The sequence below is a fragment of the Palaemon carinicauda genome, chromosome 6 (assembly GCF_036898095.1).
Source record: "Palaemon carinicauda isolate YSFRI2023 chromosome 6, ASM3689809v2, whole genome shotgun sequence".
Classification (NCBI taxonomy): domain Eukaryota; kingdom Metazoa; phylum Arthropoda; class Malacostraca; order Decapoda; family Palaemonidae; genus Palaemon; species Palaemon carinicauda.
The window spans coordinates 165009022-165027804 of NC_090730.1; the positions used below are offsets into that span (position 1 = coordinate 165009022).

The following is an 18783-nucleotide window of genomic DNA, read 5'->3' on the forward strand; positions in this document are numbered from 1 at the left end:
ATCTTAAATATTATTGTTTTGTATGTATGAAATATAGAATAGGGGGAAAATGGTCCCTGAAACTAGAGCGTTTGAAGAAAATATCTCGTGGGAAGTTGACTCCTTTGCCAACAGCAGCCCATAAGTAAGAGGAACCCTCTCACCTCAAGACTTAAGAGTTTCCTTAGCGGGAAATATCTGGCGTCTCATTGGCTGATTCGTCCTCTGTTTTGATTGGTGGTTGTATGTGACGTCATACCTCCACCACTGGGTAATAGTATAATACCTATACTTATTTTAGATAAATTAAGTTCTATAAATTGATTTATTTATGAAAACAAACTCATAATATTATTAATTTGATAACGAAATAAATAATAGATTGTGTTCAAATGCGTAAGCCAAGTAAACACGTCATTTTCTAAGGAATAATTAACTGGGTTTTGGTTACGATGTGTGAATTTGTAAACAAAGGCAACAGCCAATCACAGCTGCGGAGATACAGCCAATCAGAGGGCTTGAATATCCCACCAAGAGAGAGTTCTCGGGACTTATGCGTTGCTGTTTGAGAAACCTGACCGATTTTCCATTAAATTATTTTTAAACGCTCTACCTATAGGGGGACGGACCTGAAGATTTTCGTTTACAAGAGGATTGGAGATATATTTTCTTCTAAATATATAGAGATAGTCCCTTGTAAGATGCTTTAATAACATATTTCATTATAGGATAAATAGTAATTTCCAAATAATTATTTTTATTAAAAATAAATACGTCTGTGTGACGTCATACGGAGTAGGATGAACATTAAACCTTGACTAAATGACTGATTAATTCTGTTTGCTGGTTTGAGTGAGGTATTGGGTAACACGTGGATAATATTCGAATAAATACTATTATTTTATCAAGCTTATATAGTGAATGAACTGCAGTACATGACTTTAATTCGTATTTTGTTACATTTCAAGTATAATGTAAATCATTCGAAGGAATAATTGACTGTTTTGAAGCTTTAATAAACAACGGCGACAACCAATCAAAATTGAGGAAGTTATAGCCAATCAGAGGACTGGAATATGCCGCCATGAGGGAGTTCCAAACACTTATGCATTGCTATTCGAAAAAAACTAGCCTGAATTTCAAAATATATAGAAACAGTTCCTTATAAGATGTTTTTATAACATTCCTATCAGAGGAAGAAATTTTCATCACCAAAATCATTATTTTTATAAAGAATATGTCTTCGGGGCGTCATAATGAGAACAGTTTGTTTAAATGACTGATTAAATCTGTTTGCTGGTTTGAGTGAGGCATTGAGTAACACGTGGCTAATAGGCCATATACAAATAGATATTATTTCAACTATTATTATGTTGAGCTTAGGCAGAGAAGGAACTGTATGACTGTAATTCGTGTTTTGTTGCATTTTAAGTGGAATGCAATTATTCGAAGAAATAACAGAACGTTTTGGTATACATTAATCAGTTTCAGAAAATAAATGGGAATTCTTGGAAGGGAGCAATCCGTTATCTGAATGGTAGCTTTTACTTTAAAAGGAAGAGTGAAAGGAGTCAATGACATTTATCATGCCTAGAGTAGCCCTAATCAGATGATTTTGGGATATGGCCTTAATGTATAGCAAACACTTGTTCCGTTAAGATGTCCCACAGCTAATAGTAGGCCTATTTCCAAATAATTTATCTTCGTCCAACTGAGGCAGCTGAGGGAAAAAAATCTTATGGACTTTGGGGTGGTGAGCTGTAAACATCAAGACCTTTTAGTAGTTTAAGAGAAAACAGAAAGTTATAACCCTTATAATGTGGAAATTAGAGGAAAATATGAAAAATATGGGACTTGTAGGAGTTTGTTTTACATCGTGGATGCGTTAGTCAATATATTTCATAACTACTTACTTCATCTTCCTTTAGGGGCTGATTTCCTGGTCCTATCACCTGAGAAACCCTACGCACTATAAGACCTACTCGTACAAGATTACTTTACTTTAAGGGCTCCTTCCCTAGTCTTATTACGCAGGGCCCAGGGAATCCTACTCACTATAGGACCTACACATTCAGTTTATCGTATACATTCTTATGTATTCTACACACACAGCATGAATGGTGTTTATTGCCAAATCCATATTATGCTGTAATGTGGATTGTGTATCAAAATTATTTACAGCATTCGACTAAATGTTGAAGAGGTATTTTTAGTGGAGTGAAAATTTTGAATCCAAATGTCTTTAGTATGACGTTGCAGTTTCCCTGGCATTGTTGCCAGACATAGGTTCCTGCAATTATGCGGTCCGTTTAGAGCTAGGTCTATAGATCTGTGGTTAGAGCAAGTCATGGTGTGGAACCCCGAGCAGTTGTTATCTTCTTCCTCTATTGACCCCTTAAAACTTATTATTTGCTTTCATGTGTTTCTTTAAATTACTCATATTTAGAAATATTAAATTGACAAGTACTCAATATACTTGTACTCTGTTGAAAATCCTTTTTTATTTGTCAGCACCTAAGCCCCTCTCCCTACCCAATCTAGGACCAGGAAGAACCAGACTGTGGCTGATGATAGGTAGGTCTATGTTTTTTTTTATTTAGTGAAATCGATCAAGCAGGAAGACCTGATTGAAATTTTGAGGTCCACTTATTGTGAGTGTGTGGATCATATATATATATATATATATATATATATATATATATATATATATATATATATATATATTATTAAATGCTAAGCTACAACCCTAGTTGGAAAAGCAGGATGCTATTAGCCCAAGGGCCCCAACAGGGAAAATAGCCCAGTGAGGAAAGGAAACAAGGAGAAATAAAATATTTTAAGAAGAGTAATAACATTAAAATAAACATTTTCTATATAATCGATAAAAACTTTAACAAAACAAAAGAAAGAGAAACCAGATAGAATAGTGTGCCCGAGTGTACCCTCAAGAAAGAGAACTCTAACCCAAGACAGTGGAAACCATGGTACAGAGGCTATGGCACTACCAAAGACTATATATATATATATATATATATATATATATATATATATATATATATATAATTTAAACCGTAACATCATCTATCATACCCTGGCGAATCACATGATTTAATGAGTAATTTCCAACTTCGCACCTTGATTATATGAAATAAATTACAACTACCAAAATATTCATTATTGTGGAAAATTCTTGTTACCAGAAGTTCTGTTAAATGTGAATATATTTGTAGGATTTTATTATGAAATTTAATTTGAGTGACTTTTCCACAAGTTTTGAAAATAACCATGCCTTAAAAAATAAAGCAATGTTGATAAAAACATCTATAAATATTGTTCAAGTGAATTTGCTTAAAAGAAATTGTCAATTTCCGGAAAACAATATTATGTGAGGTTTACTAAGCTAAGCAGTAAGTGTTGTCGAGGAAGGCTTTAAAAATCATTGACTTAACAGAAATTGTGATTATACCAGATTGTGAATTTTTTTCCAAACTTATCACCATCATTGTTTTTACTTCCTATTCCTTGAGAGTGATTTGAAAAATAACTTCTCTCCTGTTTGCTCAAAACAACCTTAATGCGCTTCAAAACATTTTGCTAAGGTTTCGTAAACAATGGCTACATAAAACTGCACATATTTCAAACTCATTTATCCAAAACTGTTCAAAATATTATTCGAAACACTTTGCAAATAATGTTCTTATTGGTTTGGGCCGCGGTTGAGATACCTAGACCGTGGTTTAGCCAATGACAATTTGTGTTCAGCTTCCCAACTCGCTACTATCCACAATGATTCAATAAATGATATAATTACTTCTTTGTCTTTAGCTTTTAGACATTTCTAGGTTGGATTGCTGTTATATATCTAATTTTCTATTTTGTTTTTAAAAATCTAATATATATATATATATATATATATATATATATATATATATATATATATGTATATATGCATATATATATACATATACATACACACACATATATATATATATACAGTATATATACATATACATACACACACACACACACACACACACACACACACATATATATATATATATATATATATATATATATATATATATATATATCTATCTATATATATATATATATAGATAGATAGATAGATAGATATATATCGATAGATATTATCTATATATGTATATATATACTTATATAAATATATATATATATAGATAGATGTATATCGATAGATACTATATATATATATATATATATATATATATATATATATATATATATCAACACAACATCGTGTTCAAATAGAAATAAATTTCTACCTCATACTTGGGATCGAACGCTAGCCCCTTCTAATGAAAGGCCAGGTCGAAACCAACCATGTCACGAGAGCCCATAAAAGAAACTGGAACCTGACGCTAACAGCTGTCCGAGGATTTACCTGGCGAGGCATCAGTCTCTTACCAGCGAGTTTTACCCAATATATATATATATATATATATATATATATATATATATATATAGATAGATAGATAGATAGATATATATCGATAGATATTATCTATATATGTATATATATATATACTTATATATATATATATATATATATATATATATATATATATATATATATATATATATATATATATATATATATATATATAAATTCTTGGTCGTTATACCAACGTGGTAGCCTTTTTTTTATTTAAACTTCCCATTACACCACTTAAAAGACGATATAAATTATTCATGTCTATTGCCGCTACCTGGATATTTTCCTTATAGCATTTATTTTTTCCCCTTAATAGGTAATTATATAGGCACTTTATGGTTTAGTATTGCACCCATGCACTTCCAAATTTTAACAGTCCACTTTCTTTCTTTAAGTCTTTTTTTCTATTTTTTCTAATCTCCCTTCTACTCTAATGTTGTTATTGTTCTAAAGATATTTTATATTAATTTTTCATTGTTTCTCTCATAGTGTATTAATTCTTCATTGCATTTCCTCACAAGGCTATTTTTCCCTGTTGAAGCCTTTGGGCAAATAACATCCTGCTATTCCAACTAGAGTTGTAGCTTAGCTAATAATAATAATAATAAAATAATAATAATATGTGTTAGTTCAATTAAAACTCATAACTTTTGTCTGAAAGTTTGGAATTATCCATTATTTTGTCAACATTAACTTTTCCCTTTTGTGGTGAAAAGATAATTTAACGACAGTGATAATGAGAAAAAACTCACCAGTTGAAGCGTTCCACATTTTTGTGTAATCAACAGGTAAATTAATATATGATTTGTCACCCCTTACAAATAAACTTCTCCCATTTTTGATATTTTATGGCACCGTGTTTCAGTTAGCATTAACACACCGTAATGTTTTATTTCTTTCGATTCCTAAGATATATTCACTGTTAGCCAGACAGGGCTTCGAAGATGAGCACCAACATTATTTCTTTGGAGTTTCAATAACATCCTGTAAAGTAGAACATTCACAAGACAGGTAGTGTTCCAAAGTTAATAACAACTTCCGTCTAAGTTTAGATCGTAACTTTGTGATAACTCATATGAGAGATTACTATTCTGCACATTACAGTGCCGGTATAACATTTTCCACAATGTTAAAACTCTATTTCTCTGGATCTATCAATGCAACTAGCGTTTATCTTGTAATAATAAAGTTGTCAATAAAATACCAGCCAGAGAGAACTCAAAATTGTATAAAATACTGAGCGCTATGCAGTAAACATTTGTATTAACGGCTACATTATGCTCATTGAGTGGGAGCAGGTGTTACTCGAGCGCCCTGTAGCGAGGACAGAATCAGCGTGCCAGTTTGGCTTTTTTTAGGCCCAGAAAAAACTGTAATTCAGTGTTTTTTTTTTTATTTGTTGGGCTCTAGAAATATGAAAAAGGCGGGCCTTAAATACTGTATATTTTAACTTTTTCTACTAATGTGTTGGGTTTTTAGGGCTTCTGTTGTTTAGAAGTTGGCCTTTTCTCATCTAGAAAATCTGGCAACCCTGGAACAGAATAGCGAAATACTATTCAGTCGCGCCGAAGATGGCGTCTTGAACGGACGTGTGTCGTGTGTCGCCGTAAGAGGATGTAATCTGTCACGTGTGAGATGGTCTTATGAAGTGTCATGTGTTTAGTTTTATCCCTCGAGGTCAATAATGCGTTAACCCCCGTGGCCCTACCCGAAATTAACCAGCATGCCGCTGGTCAAACGGGTTATCAAGCCTATTGCCCTTTCGAGGCGCCCCGCGACGTGGGGACAGACGGAGGAGGGCGAAGAAGTGCTCCTGGAGGGAGAGTATGATCTCACGGCCGTCACGAATGTCACGCTATGCGGTGCCCTTCGGCAGCTCGCGAGCCTGGTCGTGGCCGCCCAAGGGGTGTCACGGGGCCTGGAGGAGGAACTGCTGCAGATCAACTCCCGGGCCTCGGCCCTCACCTCCCGCCTGGCCTCCTTGGAACTCAAAGTCACCGAGCACAATCCTCGCACCGTTCCTGTCCGTAAGTTTCGAGATGAGGATTTGTTTGTCCTTCGAAGTAAGGTTAGATGAGGATTTGTTTGTCCTTCGAAGTAAGGTTAGATGAGGATTTGTTTGACCTTCGAAGTAAGGTTAGATGAGGATTTGTTTGTCCTTCGAAGTAAGGTTAGATGAGGATTTGTTTGACCTTCGAAGTAAGGTTAGATGAGGATTTGTTTGTCCTTCGAAGTAAGGTTAGATGAGGATTTGGTTGTCCTTCGAAGTAAGGTTAGATGAGGATTTGTTTGTCCTTCGAAGTAAGGTTAGATGAGGATTTGTTTGTCCTTCGAAGTAAGGTTAGATGAGGATTTGGTTGTCCTTCGAAGTAAGGTTAGATGAGGATTTGTTTGTCCTTCGAAGTAAGGTTAGATGAGGATTTGTTTGTCCTTCGAAGTAAGGTTAGATGAGGATTTGGTTGTCCTTCGAAGTAAGGTTAGATGAGGATTTGTTTGTCCTTCGAAGTAAGGTTAGATGAGGATTTGTTTGTCCTTCGAAGTAAGGTTAGATGAGGATTTGTTTGTCCTTCGAAGTAAGGTTAGATGAGGATTTGGTTGTCCTTCGAAGTAAGGTTAGATGAGGATTTGTTTGTCCTTCGAAGTAAGGTTAGATGAGGATTTTTTTGTCCTTCGAAGTAAGGTTAGATGAGGATTTGTTTGTCCTTCGAAGTAAGGTTAGATGAGGATTTGTTTGACCTTCGAAGTATTTTTTAGGTTAGGTTTTAGTCAAGACAGTAATTGACATAGTTCGTATAAAGAACTTGTAATTTTTTTAATTTGGGTTACTTTAATATCAAACCCTTCATTGTAAGGAATTATCCCGGTTTTAGAATGTTAGACACAGTTTTAGACTAACTGGCTAAAGTAATGGAAATAATTTTATGTTAACGGAGAGAATTTTAGGTTAAACTGGCTATAGTAATCTTAGAGACTTTTAGGTTAAGAAATTTTTTCAGGTTAACTGGCTAATAATGTTACAAATAAGTTTAGGTTACCTGGCTATAATGTTAAAGATAATTTTAGGTTAACTGGCTATAGCATTCTTACAGTTAATTTATGGTTAACTGACTAGTAATGTCTAAGATAAATTTAGGTTTAGCTGGCTATAGTAATATTAGAGATCATTTTTGCCTCACTGGCTATAGTAATATTAGAGATCATTTTTGCCTCACTGGCATCAGTAATGCTAGAGATAATTATTGGTTCAGCTGGCTATAGTAATGTTAGACACAACTTTAGACTTGGAAATTTTAATTAGTGAAGACCTATATCCCGTTAGGTGGTTGGTTTAAAATTAGTACTCAGTGTAGGGGAAATATTTCAACCAACTGAGGGACATAGGCCTAGGCTGATTAAAGAACCAATGATATGTCCTTTATATTTTGTAATCTGTCTTGATTCGTCTCATTAAGGACGTTTTCATTGTCCTTTTTATGGGCTGAAAAGTTAATTTGCTTCGTAATTTCTATAAAATTGTATATATCTGAATTCACTATCCTTGGAAAACAATTGTTGGTGCTTCAAACGGGAACTTCGTATAGTTAAAATTATGTTGCAAGTTTCACTAAAGTTTACTAATATAATATACCGTAGTGATTTCGATAGTGCACAATATATATATATATATATATATATATATATATATATATATATATATATATATATATATATATATATATATATAAAAGAAACAATTTAGGTATATAGATATTGTAATGTCGTTAGGCCATGTATATGTAGCTTATATGCGGTATATATATATATATATATATATATATATATATATATATATATATATATATATATATATATATATATATATATATATATATATATATGTGCGTGTGTGTGTGTGTGTTCAGTACCACCTACTTCGTTCCATTGCAATATCCTTTCATAGCGTAAATTTTATGTTCAATATTGAAATTAAGTCTTAACTTTAGGGTTAAATAAATGTCATCTAAATTAGGCCTGTTATCTCTCTCTCTCTCTCTCTCTCTCTCTCTCTCTCTCTCTCTCTCTCGTCCATGGCTGTCTCTTCCGACATTCATCCCAATTTAGTTATTTCTCTCTTGGTCTTCCCTTCTTCCCTCACAGTAACAATAACGGATTATATCCTGTTTCCTCCTCATCTTATGGTTCTCAGTTTTCACAACTTTACCACATGACTGTATTTACATTTCTTGCCCTCATCATCCATCCTTATTATTACTTGCTAAGCTACAACCCTAGTTGGAAAAGAATGATGCTATAAGCCTAGGGGCTCCAACAGGAAAATAGCCCAGTTAGGAAAGGAAACAAGAAAAAAGGAAATATTTTAAGGACGGTAACATCAAAATAAATATCTCCTATATAACCTATAAGAATTTTAACAAAACTAAAGGAAGAGACATAAGATGGAATAGTGTGCCCGAGTGTACCCTCAAGCAAGGTCTATAGATTTAATCTACAGACCTTGCCCTCAAGCAAGAGATGTATTGTTGATTTTTTTTATTCTATATACAGCTGGTGTTTCAATTTTAACTCCTGAGATTTTGTATGAGTAGATACTCTTCCAAACTGTATCTTTGTCTTCTGTAAACTTCCATGCTTCGCTCGTTCAATGATTCACACCCTCTTGTTCCATTGCGATCGCTCCCAAAGGGGTTGATATATATCAAGGTCTATATCTGGCCCGTGATATATATTAACTTTCGTTCTTCCGACGTCCATGCTAACACACTGAAGGCATTGTGGAAGAGTGGACAAAGGGTAGGTCTATCTGGGAGCTTGCCTTTTCCACCCCCTTTTCACCAAGGCTTCTAAGGTGTGAATGGGGCATATGCTTTGTTAGCAGTGGTGATACGGTAGTGTTATTTATTTTATGTTTCATTTATAGATATTCCGAGGTTGGGACATGCACAGTAAACAACAAATTGTTTGAATTCCAACATAGGTCTAAAACTTGTCGCATCCTGTTGTTTCGGAAAAGGATCCTGAAGTTATGAAAGGGTAGTGTGACATTGCCTTCATTATTATTATTATTACTAGCTAAGCTACAACTCTAGTTGGAAAAGCATGATGGAATAAGCCAAAGGGCTCCAGCAGGGAAAAATTTCCCCATGAGGAAAGGACATGGGTGTTTACATTTCTCCCAGATCACAGTCACATAATGTTCATCGTATTATTCATAGGGGCTAGCCATTTCTTTTGCCCAGTGATTCGTTTCTTTTCTGGATAGAGAGGAAGACAAGAACACTCCAATTTTAACTGCCGAATCAACTGACCTCCCACCCCCCACTCTATCGGTTAAAGCGGATGTTTATAAACCACCTATATTTTTAGCAATGTTATTTGTAATATTCCTGCAATTTATGCTGTAGCTATTTATAACAAATTCAGCTAACGCCAGTAAGACACTGTCGTGTTCGTTCACGCTACTTTGATTTGCTGACCGGATTATTTACGATATTAAGTTTATTGTTTTAATCTTCTGGTATTTCTATATAATTCTTTACAGTGCAGTTATTTTTTCTATCTGCGCGAACGAGACTATTTTAAACTTCGTGGTTATTATTATTATTATTATTACTAGCTAAGCTACAACCTTAGTTGGAAAAGCAGGATGCTATAAGTCTAAGGACTCCAACCGGAAAAATGATCCCAGCGAGGAAATGAAATAAATAAATGGTATGAGAAGTAATGGACAATTAAAATAAAATATTCAAAATAAACTAACAACATTAAAACATATATTTCATATATAACCCATAAAAAGACTTGAGCTTATGTCAGCCTGTTCAACATATAATACTTGCTGCAAGTTTGAATTTTTTTGAAGTTAAGAATTTCAACGGTTTATGTTACTGTCAGTATTCATATTTTCAGCTGTGAATATTTGGTGGTGGAAATAAGGTATCGTCTTAATTCATTAAAGTTTCTTGGGGAGATTTGACCAAAAATTGATAAATAAAGATAAATATGAAACTGAAATAATAATGATTTCATAAATGTAATAAGGTCCATCCTCAAGGAAAGTGATAAGCTCTTTTCTCGAAAGACGAACCTTGTGGGAATTAGGCCTAGTCAAATTATGAATAGGCCTGACTGATTTCTCTTTGATCATCGTGTTTAGGCTACTGTAGGGATATATAAGATCTACATATATTTCTTTAGACTTTGTGGATATCTAATAATGTATTGTGTAAGCTAGTATCTTTAATGAATGTATTATTAGTACTTTGCGATCGTTAGCATGTGCTAATACACGAGGCTTGCTTATAAAATGCTTTTCTGAAGGAGACCGTATGCTTTTTCCTCCCTTGTCTTTCATCCTAGTAACAATAGAGGTCTAATTAGCGTACCGTAAACAATAAAAACAGCTGTTTTTAGTTCACTGCAGGATAAAGGCCTCAGACATGTCCGTATTTATGTCTGGGGTTACTGTAAGTTGCATTAAATAGAGCGTTGGTTAGGGTACTAATAAATATTTTTGTTGACAACTTAAAATTTTCGGCACTGAGCTTAGGAATAGACTCAAGAATGAGAAAAGAGAAACAAGAAATTATTTATATATATATATTTTTAAAAATTCCCTTTTATTACAATTGAATAACTTTCCTTTCATCTGATAAAAAAATGAATAAGAAATTTCATAGGCCAAGTCGCTTGTAATGGAATATTACTTAGGCCTATTGTATGCCTCTCATTCAGCCTCACCTGGTGTTTGTGGGCTTCCTGAACCCACACCACCGGTCTCTTTGTGATGGGACCGGCTGGCGAGAAAGTTACATACAGTACTGTATATATGCATCAAATTTCAAGTTGAATTTACTATCACTACTATTACAAACTAGCTATATACGATACAACCCTGGTTGGAAAGCAGGATGCTGTAGGCCTAAGCCCAAGGGCTCCAACAGGGAAAACAACCTAGTGAGGAAAATAAATAAGGGAATAGCAAATAAAGTATATTAAAATGATTAAAAGTATATATTTCAAGTTCAGTAACAAAGTTGATATAGATGAGTATTATTAATATTCTTATCAGTCCTCGTTGGAAAAGCAGGATGCTATAAGCCCAAGGGCTCCAACAGGGAAAGATATCCCTGTGAGGAAAGGAAATAAACTACAAGAAAAGTTATATAAAAACTATAAAACGAGACTTATGTCAACCAGTCCAAAAGAAAAGAATTTGCACAAAATTTAAACTCGTAAAGTTCAACGGATTCAACCGCCTGATTAGGAAGATCATTCCAAAATCTGGCCATAGCTGGAATAAAACTTTTAGAATGCAGTCTAGTATTATGCCTTATGACGGAGAAGGCATGGAAAAAATTCTGTCTTTTGAAGTTTGTCTCGTTGTTTTTATGTGAATTTTGTCTATACATTTATTAATTTCTTACTCGTTTTTACCTTATTATCAGCGTTCCTGGACTGTTGTCAATTTATTGTTGGTGAAAGCTTTCTTCATGCATGTTCTAAGTTAGATAACATTCATCTGTTTATATATAAAAAGATCTATTTTAATGTTACTGTTCTTAGAAAAATGTTTTATATTAATTATTCATTACTTTTGCAGTTGATTTTTTATTTCCTTTCCTCACTGGGATTTTTCCTGTTGGAGCTCTTGGGCCTAGGCCTATAGCACTTTGCATTTCCGACTAGGGTTGTAGCTTAACTTGTATTATTATTAATAATAATAATAATGATAACCTTCTTGAATGGTTGCAATACTTTTATTGACGAAGTCATTGTTTTGTTTATTTCTGCTCAATACAGTTTTTTTTTTTATTTCCCTGATCCATGCTCAGACTACCCATAAATATTCTCCCTTTCTTTTTAGATTAACTATTTATCAGACTACTTTAGCCGTCCAGTTTTAATAGATGTATTTGGAAGCATTTGGGGAATATACTTTTTCTATATTTTTTTCTGTTAAGGAATGTTATTATTATTATTATTATTATCATTATTATTATTAGCCAAGCTACAACCCTAGTTGGAAAAGCAAGATGCTATAAGCCCAAGGGCTTATAGCATCTTGCTATAATAGCCCAATGAGGAAAGGAAATAAGGAAATAAATAAACGATATCAGAAGCAATGAAAAAATAAAAATAGAATATTTAAAAAAAAACCATTAATAACATTAAAACAAATAATTAATATATATACTGAAAAAGACTTATGTCAGCCTGTTCAACAAAAACATTGGTTGCAATTTTGAAGTTCTACTGATTTAACTTTAAGGAACAATTTCTATGAGATGCTCATTTGATTTCTATCTCTTAATGTCGAGTTAAGTTGTAGATATTTACAAACATTCAAGTTTGCAAATTGTTTCTAGTTTGTAGAAAGTTTCTACGTAGTTTTGATAATTTTTTACCTGTTATCTCAAAGATTGATTTAGTTATTACGTTATTAAAAATCTCGAAGAAAGCTATCAAGAAATACCCAAGATAAGATACCGTAGTTAAGATAACATTAGTTTGAATTGTGAACTGTATTTTGTGAGTGTGGATTAAATCTGAATATGTGATAAGCATCATTATCTTTCATTCTTAATTCTTGGCTTATAAACCGGTCTTATCTCTTCTTTAATCTTTCAAAATCTCCAAGATTTTCAGACTTGCGTATACTGATATATTTTTATTATCTTATTTTTCTATTTTTTTATATGGTTTGGTCCGTCAGCTGATTCATCTTAGATTGCTGGACAAAAACTTAGTATATTGAATTAATTCTCTTACTGTATAGGATTTTTCGTAGTTTTGACTGTCCTTTGCATTCAGATCTTCCTAGATTATACAACTCATCACGTAATAGTTTGTTTTGTAGCTTTATAGTATAAGTTAAGAAGTCTAACATTAGTCCTATATCCTTCTAAAGCTGTATTATTATTATTATTATTATTATTATTATTATTATGAGCTAAGCTACAACCCTAGTTGGAAAAGCAGGATGCTATAAGCCTAAGGACTCCAACAGGTTAAAATAGCCCGGTGTGGAAAGGAAACAAGGAAATAAATAATCTACTATTGAAGTAATGAACAATCAAATTAAATATTTTAAGAACAGTAAAAACATTAAATTAGGTCATTCAAATATAAACTATAAAAAAGAAGATAGAATATTGTGCCCGAGTGTATCCTAAGCAAGACTTATAATGATAACATAACAGTAATATGAAAATTAGTATGGCCAGATCTCTGTTAACTTGGTTGTGATCTTAAAGGAGTGAATTAATTGCTGTGTCAAATAACGAAGTTACAGGAAGATTTAAGCTAACTAAAAGGTGTGCATTCCGTCACTATGATCGCAATTGGAAACGTGGTGTATTGATAGAGCAGTTTTAGCATTTAATCAACTAACTAGTGATATTAAGTAGTGGATGGACGTGTTGAAGATCTATTTGTGACTAATGTATATAGGGTAATCGTCACATTATTTATCTAAATGGAAAATTGTTGCTATGTATCATTGTAGCTATGAACCGAGAATTGTGTGCATGGTTTAACTTGGCTATAATTCCCCTCTAGGGTTCACCCCAATCAAGAGTAATTCATGGCATGTAATAGTTTTTCCACTGTTAAAAGAAACGTTTCATTATGTGTCATTCAATATTCTAAATTAGTTAAATCAGTTGCGTGACCAACCTCCCTCCCTCCATAGAGTACTGCATATCCTACCGGTGGTTCCGTCGATCGTATTTGTGTTCCGGCGCCCCTGGGCAAAACCGTTCCCACCCTCCACCACCACCCTTACCTCGACTGGTTGCTCGGTAAAAGGGCGTATCCCTCGTGTGTTACAGCATCGAGTAGTCGCCTTAATTCGGGGGTTAAATAGGAACGATACCAGTGTCCGGGGCATTGCTTCTCTGTGGCTATTTTCACCTTGGACGTTGCGCGGGAAACTGCTTTCCTCTGAGGGAGATAGGTAACTCTGGTCTTTAATGATATACGGTTTAAGAATGAAATTGGCATTGTTAGGGCACCGTAGGTATGTGACAGGGAACTTTTAGACTTACGTAATGGGTCCTTAAGGGTTAGGCATGGAAAGGCGTTCGTTCTTGTAGCTGATACAGGAGACTGGTTCCCCAAAAGCCGTTGTGAAGTGGTCGACGACTTGACGATGTGATGGTTTTGTCCTTCTCGAAAACAGATTTCCTCGTTCCCCTTTCTTGGACGATTCGCCTCATGCAAGGAGTGGTCCTCTATAATACAGTTCCTCTGATTTTCTCAACTTTGCTCATTTATGTTCTATCAATTATTGTTAATTTATTGTTAAATTGTTCTCTTCATTTATTTATTTCCTTATATCCTTCCCTCACTGGGCTATTTTTCCCTATTGGAGCCCTTGGGCTTATAGCACCATGCTTTCCCAACTAGGGTTGTAGTTTGGATAGTAATAATAATAATAACTCAGGTTGCAGATTATGATTTGAAGTCATGGTTAAGTTATTGTAGAAAATACTGCTCTCTCTCTCTCTCTCTCTCTCTCTCTCTCTCTCTCTCTCTCTCTCTCTCTCTCTCTCTCTCTCTTGTGTGTGCATATCAGCCACTTGATGAGGACCGGATGTTGCCTCAAACGGAAGTTGTATCAATGACAAATATTTGAAATCGGTTTAACTGGTAAGGGTAGAAGAGACTCTTTAGCTATGGTAAGCAGCTCTTTTAGATGGACACTCCAAAATAAAAATAAAAAAATGTTCTCTCGTCTTGGGTAGTGCCATAGCCTCTGTACCATGGTCTTCCACTGTCTTGGGTTAGAGTTCTCTTGCTTGAGGATACACTCAGGCACATGATCTGTTTTCTCTTACTCTTGTTTTGTTAAAGTTTTTATAGTTTATGTAGGAAATATTTATTTTAATGTTACTGTTCTTAAAATATTTTATTTTTCCTTCTTTCTTTTCCTCACTGGGCTATTTTTCTTGTTGGGGCCCCTGGGCCTATAGCATTCAGCTTTTCCAACTAGGGTTGTAGCTTAGCAAGTAATAATAATAATAATAATAATAATAATAATAATAATAATCATATGCAAATTACTTTTGCTGTCGAATAGAATTGATTGATGTCAAAGTTTAATTTCAATTTCTTATTCATGATAAGGTGTGAAGAAAACAAGCTTTTGATCAAATAGGCCTATCACTTGTGCAACAATGTATTTTAGGTAAACATGATCATGATTTATATTAATGTCTTATTGTTGTTATTTTACAGTATTAAAATTCATTTTTTTAAATATCTCGATTCTTTAAGCCGTCATATACATATATATATATATATATATATATAATATATATATATATATATATATATATATATATATATATATATATATATATTTATATATATATATATATATATTTATATATATGTATATATATATTTATATATATATATATATATATATATATATATATATATATATATATATACAGTATATATATAAAACGTTATTTTGACCAGGATATTATTAAGGATAAGTAGATTATTTGGTGCTGTTACATTTGTTATTGGGTCTAATTACGAGAAATTCCCCTTTTTATCTTTAACCATAATAATTACAATTACATTTTATTAATTTACATTATTTTTGTAATTATTCTATCACAAAAATATAGATGTGAACTTGCACATTACTTTGCAAAAATAGAAATATATAGTTTATAGCATATAGTTTAATGGTATCGAGTTTATAGTTATTGTTATACAGTTCTTCATTATTTCGTGCTCTCCTATACTGTATACGCCATACAGCTCTCATTGGGATCATATATATATATATATATATATATATATATATATATATATATATATATATATATACTGTATATGTATATATATATATGTATATATATATATATATATATATATATATATATATATATATATATATATATATATATATCAGGGGTTCGAATCTCTGCCTGGCCAGAAGCTATTACCATAAATGAATTCCAGTGGATATATATTCCAAAGATAGAATTCGGTATTAAATGCCATTGTGGTTGATATTTACATTGATTGAAATCACGAGTGTTAGTGATATATATATATATATATATATATATATATATATATATATATATATATATATATATATATATATATATATATATATATATATATATATACTGCGCTATTTTCATTGTAAATACTTTTCAATGAAGTAGATTGCTCCCAAGTTAATGGCCACGCAATGTACATTAGGTTAGGTATTAAAGTCCATTAGAGTATATCATTGTATAACTTTTGAATTCGCAACGAGACATTTGAGAAGATAGAAGAATGGAAAGCTGCCTGTGATTGATGAGACTACAAATTGATAATAAGCTTCTGTGGTAGAGTACGGTGTGATAAGATAATTGATTGAGGGAAAAGGGTGTGTCTGGTGTCATAATTTATGGCCGGATGAATCTAGTCACTAATGTTATGGGAGGAAGGCATGATTTTATTTGGTATAGGGATGTGTGACGTTGATGATTTTAAGAGTTATAGTTTCGCTCAATCTATTTAAAAGATTTATATCCGTTAGGGTGAATTATAGAGGTAGTGCATTACTTGCTCTATACTACACAGTATTCTAGAAGTTTTATTCCAGATGTGACCAAGTTATGGAATGATCTTCCTAATCGGATAGTTGAATCAGTAGAACTTTAAAAGTTAAAAGTTGCAGCAAATGTTTTTATGTTGAACAGGCTGGCATAAGTCTTTTTATAGTTTATATATGACATATGTTTTGACGTTGTTACTGTTTTTAGAATGATTTATTGTTAATTTGTTCTCATCATTTATTTATTTCCTTATTTTCTTTACTTACTGGGCAATTTTTCCCTGTTGGAGCCGTTGGGCTTATAGCATCTTGCTTTTCCAAATAGGGTTGTAGCTTGGCTTTTAATAATGATAATAATTATAATATACGGAGTTGGGTTCAATACTCTTGCTCTTTATTTTCTTTCTAAATTTTATTATTATTATTATTAGCTAAGCTACAACCCTATTTGGAAAAGAAGGATGCTATAAGCCTAAGGGCTCCAACAGGAAAAAATACCCCAGTGAGGAAAGGAATGAAGGAAATAACTCTTGCTCTTTTTTATTTCTAAATTTTATTATTATTATTATTATTATTATTATTATTATTATTATTATTACTACTAGCTAAGCTACAACCCTATTTGGATAAGAAGGATGCTATAGGCCCATGGGCTTCAACAGGGAAAAATAGCCCAGTGAGGAAAGGAATGAAGGAAGTTTTGAGCAATTGAAATAAAATATTTTTAGAACAGTAACATCATTTAAACAGATCTTATATATAAACCCTCCTATTTAGTATTTAATCCGTGATCTATTAAATATTGCCCTAATTGTTATATTAGTGCATCACTTCTCCAAAGAAATACTGGAAAAGTCTAGTATACCTGATTAAAAGAGTTGTACGTAGATAAACATGAATTTGGGTAAGAAAATATGGGTTGTGGTGGCCGATGTGGTAACGTCCTTGACTGATGAACGCCAGACTGGGGTTCGAGTCGCGCTCAAACGTTAATTTCTTTGGTCGCTGCAATGTCACCATCCTTGTGAGCTAAGGATAGGGGACGGGGTTAGGGGAGCGTACAGGCCCATCTGCCGAGTCATCAGCAGCCATTACCTGGCCCTCCTTGGTCCTAGCTTTGGCGCTGATCATAATATACATGGTCAGTCTCTAGGCCCCTAGGGCAATGTCACTGTCTCTTGCCTTTGCCATTCATGAGTGACCTTCAAATATATCAACACGTTATTTCGAATTTCAACCCCTTGTGGTCGAAATCGACTAAATATGGTTTTGACTTTTCGTTAAATATTATGTCAATAAAACGTTTTTGGATAAATTTTGCATGGTAAAGTATATATATATATATATATATATATATATATATATATATATATATATATATATATATATATATATATATATATATATATATATTATATATCATAAATAACTTTTTATCCGTTATTTGCATAATCGGGGATAAAGATCAAAAGCTTACGTAAGAATGAATAGGCTTTTAAACTGGTAGTTTGGCAATGCAAAGTCACTTAAAGCAACATTTATCCTTTGCCATTCACGTTTGTCATGCACTCATTGATGTTCTTCTCTGATGTCAAGTCTCGTTTAGCTTCTGCCATTCCTATAATTTATCTTTCTGTCAGAAACTCGTTTTGCAAGTGGACTTTCCTATTGTCTGTCCCTATTTTTCCCCATGTTTAAAAGGTTTAAAGGCTGCTCATGAATGGCAGAGGTAAGCAGGACAATGCCCTAGAGACTGACC

General features: G+C 33.0%; 1 protein-coding gene across 1 annotated transcript in view; it reads left to right on the forward strand.

The window, feature by feature from the left end:
- Window positions 1–6020: 6020 nt before the first annotated feature.
- The window catches only part of LOC137642789 (uncharacterized), a 601025-nt gene continuing 588262 nt past the window's right edge, over window positions 6021–18783 (forward strand). The window contains 1 exon segment of the mRNA XM_068375642.1: window positions 6021–6477. Within this exon segment, the coding sequence (XP_068231743.1) occupies window positions 6174–6477 (304 nt within the window). The 5' untranslated portion in view covers window positions 6021–6173.